Genomic DNA, 6,000 nt, shown 5'->3' on the forward strand with positions numbered 1-6,000 from the left:
GTTAGAAAAGTAAAAAAAAAAAAAAAAAAGTAGTTGAAGAAGAGTGGCTAAACCCGACTCTATTTTTCATTATTAGTTTTCACTTATTCACTTACCCTACAAGATTTTTTAAAAACAACACTCACCTCTGCTCAGAGAGACCACACAGAGTCCCCCATCTCTCTCTCTCTCTCTTTAACACTCCCCTACAAGTAGACTTTAAGGCAACCTCAGTGTTGAGTAATGTAAAATACCCATCTGGTCATTTACTTAACATACTCTCTCTCTCTCTTCTCTCTCATTCTCTATTTAGATTACTTAAAGCAAGCAGAGATCCAAACATCATCATCAATCAAACCCATTCATCACTACTTCACTAGTACTACAATGGACTACGTAAGCTAATAAGCTCCTTCCTCTTTCTTTCTTCTTCATCTTCTTGTGGGTTTTACAAAGTTTTTAACTTTTTGTGTTCTTTTGGGTTGATTCAATCAGGAATACGGAGGAGGAGAGTACTGCAGGAGAGGGCACGTGCCGGCTTTTGGAAGCTGGGACTGGAACGATGCCGTGCCTTTCACTCAGTGCTTCGAGACTGCGACAACTCAACAGCCAGCTTTTCTTCACTACGCTCCTTACCCTCATCAAGACCGTGATCTTTACCTCGCTGGTGACCTCTACGACAACCACCACCTTGTGGCTGCTCCCGCTGTTATCCTCCTCCCTCGTCGCCGGGTACGTTCTTGATTCTTGACTCATGTTTCCCGATTCAACACTTGTCGCCCGTGAGTTTTCTTGATTTAGTCTTATGTTCCCGGAAAATGTTTATTTTTTAGGCTAAGGTGGGGCAAGAACCGGGGACGGAGAAGAAAAGAAATGTCTCCAAGGAACAACACAACTACGAGACGGATGCGCGTGAGTTAAACGCGCCGACGAGCTGTCCAACACCGGTGGTGAAGCGGAGGATGAAGGCACCTAAGCCTGTGGATGAAGACTTGTACAAAGTCTCCCCACAACCTCTCTCAGTCAAATCCAAAAGGGTATTCAAAACCTAATTAATTTGTTAATTAGTTAGTTTAATCTTTTATTGATATGTTTCTATGACTATTTTTTATTATTATAAGGTTTGATTTTTTTATGGAAAATGTTAAAATTGAAATTTGCAGAAAAGAGGAGGAGGTGGGTTTGGGTGCATTTCAAGGTGTTTTTTGCCAACACGGGTGCTTTGACGGAGGAACAAGCGTGAGAGATTTCGAGTCACAAACAATACTTTATTATTATATATTATCAAAAAGACTATGCTTTGTGAAATTATTATATATGTATTTAATTATGCGTAGGCAAAAAAGAAGGAGATGAATCCTAAAAGATAGTAGAACAATGTAGCTTTTGAGCCATATTGTGTTAATTAGATTATAAAAATATGAGACTTGGTTTTGCATATTTGGCTCACATCCTCTAAAATGTGCACTATATTGTTGGTACTAGTGATCACTGATCAGTGATGGATTTGGTTTTAGATTAGGGATGGGAAAGGAGTTAAAAGCTGTGAGGAGGGGAATGTTGAATAGTAGCTTAGCTTCGTCTACACAAAGTTTGACTTGTGGCACCTACTTTTTTTTTGTTTTTGTTTTTTTTTTCCCTTTTTTTGTGAATTGAAAAAGAGTGGACTATACTAAGAGTTTATGAGAATGTAGACAACGGATCCTAAATTGATATTTTTTTATATATATTAGAGTATATGGAATGATCCTTTATTTTCATTTGTAAACTCTATTATAAAGTAGTTTTGTTCCAATAGATCTCTATTTTCACCTCTATAATAGAGATTATTATTTTTTCCCTATTTTTAGGGAAACTCTATGTTCTTCTCTATAAATAGAGGTGAACTATTTTATTTGCAAAGTAGTTCTCTTAATTTTTAACTTCTTTTATTTATGACCAAAATAAATAAAATAAATATTTTAAGAACTAATAATACAAATTTATTAAAATAAGTATTTTTAAAAACTAATAATATAAATTTAAGTATAAATATTTAGTCTAAAATATTGAGATTTTACCATTTGGAAAAAATAATTTCTATAAATTATAATATTTATTTTTCATTCAATCCATAATAATTATTTTAATACAAAAAAACAAATAACTTAATAATCTGGTAAATTACTTTGGGATCCACCAATATCGCTAAAATATTGTGAAAGTGTTACAAATTTAATTTAAATAAAAATAATAATTTTATGAAAGTGTTACAAATTTTAAGTAAAATAGGTTAGTTTGCAATTTTTATAAATAAAAAGTGTTAATTGTAAAATAAATAAAAAATCTATTTGGAATATTCTTTTTAGAAGAAATAATAGAGAAAACCATTGGACCAAAACTCTTATCTATTATAGAGATCTTCTATTATAGAGGAAAAAATAAGGGAAACCATTGGAGATAGTCTTAGCAGAAAGAAACTCGCAGAAATCTTAATGGTAGATTTGACAAAAATTTTCAAAGTTAGCTGAGTTCTAAGCTGTGTGTGGGACTTAATAAGAGGAATTGAACTCTATAACCAACAAAAAATTATAATTCAACAACTAACTATTTTAACATGAAAAGTAATATACACTATATAAACTATAATATAATCTATATTATTCTTGCCACCACCACCATTCCCAACCCCTACTACCAACATCCCTACCCCCTACCACCACCAACCCACCCCCTAAAACCACACTCCCCACCTCTTACAACCACTTCCGGCAGTCACCACCACCACCTCCGGCGACTACTACCTCCATCGATCACCAACTCCGGCTACTCTCTCCGGCCACCCTCGCCGGACCATCGTCAGAACACCTGTCGGAACACCGCCGGACCACGCCAGAACACCGCCGGATCACCATTGGACCACCGCCGAACCACCGCCGGACCACCGTACACCATCATCCCCGGCCACCCATCCACCCTTACCCCTAAACTATAAAACCCAAAAAGGTAATTTACTTTACCCTTACTCCTAAATATCTAATTTTTTCAAATTAATGGTTATATTATTTGTTCCTTTTTTTATTTGGTCACTCACCTAATTCACCCTAATAATATTAGGATAGACCCTGTTTTTTAAAAGAAATAAATTGTCAAGTTTTGGCAATAAAAAAAATAAATAAAAGCTGGATAGGCCCTGTTTTTGAAAAGAAATAAATTGTCAAGTTTTGGCAACAAAAAAAAAAAAATTGTCAAGTTTTGGAACTTGGAAGCTGGATAGGCCCTGTTTTTATAAATGACTTGGTTTAGCAAGAAGCTAAGGTTGTTTTGTTTATTTATTTTGTGCCTTTGCTTGTATTTGATGGACTAAAGTACGTAATTCTTCCAAGTTTCATTTTATAATAATCAGATGACAAAACAGTTGTATATTCAAAATTGTTGGTAGGTTACTTCATATGTTCCTATTGTTATACTGAGAAGTGTATATAAATGAAATTAATATTTTGATAAAAACAATTATGCTTTCAAGATAGAGAAAAACTTATATAGCATGGGATGATAATATATTATGCTTTTCAAGATAGAGAAGAACTTATATAGCATAATCTTTTGTGGCTTTCTTTTTAAACAAACTAAGATTTTGTGACTTAAAATCAGAATTATCTTTGCGAGATATGATAGATAAGGCTAATGAGAGGCAAACACAAAAATTCTAAATGAGAGCTCACAAATGCTAAAACGACAACCATTGTTCAAACAAAAACATACAGATAAATGAGAGCTCACAAACTCAACCAAAAAAAACATACAAATTTTGGCTACTAGAGAGGGAAGCACCGTAAGAAAATCCAAGGTAAATAAAGAAAAAATAAAACTTTCTTTTGCTTTCATTGAGATCTTCAAGTCAGGTCATTTAGTTGAATTGTTTAATTTACTGTATATAGTAAATGTTGAACTTTCAAGCATAATTTATATATCTAAACTTTATAAAAAAAGTTTAAAATATTAAATATTTAAACATACTAAAATTTTAAAATATTATAGGACGGATTATATTGTGAAATGAGTTTGAATCGATATTAATATTAATATAAATTTAAAATATCATTTATCCAATACTTCAGTACAAGCTAAATTTTTATTTACTATTTTTAGCATTACTTATAATTAAATATGTCAAATCAAACTGATTTAGTTAAAATTGAATGAAACAAAAAATTATTGATACAGTATGAGAATACTACGCATATTAAATCCTATTTTACTATCTGCGTTGATTCACAAATATTCAAATTAATCATATTGAATCAAAACGAGTACCGAATTTAAACGTACCGTAACAAATAATACCCACAACACAACCCTACCTCTCAAACACATCTGAATAAAAAGGTGAATATCATAACCAAAAGAAGAAAACAAAAAACTGTAGTATCGTATTTATATTGTTATTTTGGAGTTTGGACAAACAAAAGTACTAGGGGACATCCAATTATTTTTCAACAAATAGCTTTCTATGAAACCCAAATATACTAAATCACTTAAATATCCTTTGATATCTCTTTTTTTTTTTTTTTTGTCATCTGGTTTTATATTATAACTGAATAGATTACATCTTTTGAATACAAAAAGATGAAAACAAAGAAATCACCTAATACCAAGCCAAAACAAGGGAAGCTTAAGCTGGCAAGTAACACACTTCCAGAGACATAAACCGACAAGTTACAAACTTCCAGAAACAAAGATACAAAGACTAAACAACCTAAAAGAAACAGGTCACTAAGGAATATACAAAAACCAAAGAACTAAAACTGCCCAGCTGAATCAGAAAGAAACTTACAAGCTTTCCCATAGAACCTGTAAACGCCGGAGAGTACCAATAAGACCGGAAGTGCTATAAACCATGATAGCACACCGTCGACAAACCATCATCAGCACCGGCAGGAACGAAAGCAAGCTCGAACGACATCAGAGAAACAGAAGCCACAACTATCCAGTCGCACAAAACCAGTCTAGAGAAGGCGAGCCAAACTAGGGACAAAGAAGAAACCTTGAGATTCGACCTGAGACAAGCTAAAGAGGACTAACAGCTCTTACACGCGGACCCTCGTCGACCCAGCTTTAACCATCTACAGAATCAAAACTGGTGACCTCCTCGCAAGAGAACAGCTAAAAGACGACTCCACTACTATGCTTAGAACCCAAAACCACAACTCAAAAGAGCCGCCGAAGTGAGCTAGTAGATGGCTAGCAACAAAATACCATTCGAATGACAAGCATAAAGAACGAAACCTAACAAAGAGCACAATCACTGACTAGCCAGGAGACCTAATAGAGCAGAAGATCTAAGGATTGAGAACCAACCAACAGAGAAGGCAACTTTGAGAGAAGACACAAACCACAAACATCTCTTTGCAACCTGAGACCATCGGTTGAAGCCACACTAACACCAACAACACAACCTAGTTGAAAAAACGCAGTCCAAAGAAGAGAGAAACGAGAGAAATACCATACCAGACCAGGAAACGACAAGCGTTCATTTCCTTCAAACCGCCATTCACAAGAGAACCACCAGAACCGAGCCACAACCTAGACTAACCCGTTAACAAACGGATCCGTCTCTACCATAACCAACTCTCGCCGCTGATGACTTCTCCTTTTTCAATCGATCTTCGCTTCAAAGGGGATCTTGACAACAGAATTGCTACAACACCGAAAAAAAAGATCTAAACCAAAGAAAACAAAGACTAAGAAGCATGACGAAGAACTACACCCTCCCACAGCTCCGGCTTGAAGCCCGGCAGTCGGAGAGGGCAGATCGAATTTTTTTTTTCTCGCGGCGACTGGTTTTGGAGAGAAATTAGGGCTCTTGAAGGAAGTGCTCTCATCCTGTTGATATCTCTAACCCAGCTCATATATACGGTGAAGTGGATGATTGATATATGACCTCCTTCGCTCTTTTTTATTTAAATTTTCACTGCTGACACTTTTATAACATAAAACAACGTTGTCGAAATCTTCTCCTCCATCTTGTTAACCTTTTCA

At 34.8% G+C, this 6,000-nt stretch overlaps 1 protein-coding gene across 1 annotated transcript; it reads left to right on the top strand.

Annotated features, from left to right (window-relative positions):
• Positions 1 to 3: 3 nt before the first annotated feature.
• On the top strand, positions 4 to 1,417 carry LOC109124825 (uncharacterized). The gene is made up of 4 exons (XM_010483796.3): positions 4 to 375; positions 475 to 711; positions 813 to 1,016; positions 1,143 to 1,417. The coding sequence occupies exons 1-4, from the start codon at positions 367 to 369 to the stop codon at positions 1,203 to 1,205; spliced, it is 513 nt and encodes a 170-aa protein (XP_010482098.1). The 5' UTR covers positions 4 to 366; the 3' UTR covers positions 1,206 to 1,417.
• Positions 1,418 to 6,000: the final 4,583 nt, after the last annotated feature.

The sequence above is a fragment of the Camelina sativa genome, chromosome 18 (genome assembly GCF_030686135.1).
Source record: "Camelina sativa cultivar CO46 ecotype springtype chromosome 18, ASM3068613v1".
In the NCBI taxonomy this organism is placed as follows: Eukaryota; Viridiplantae; Streptophyta; class Magnoliopsida; order Brassicales; family Brassicaceae; genus Camelina; species Camelina sativa.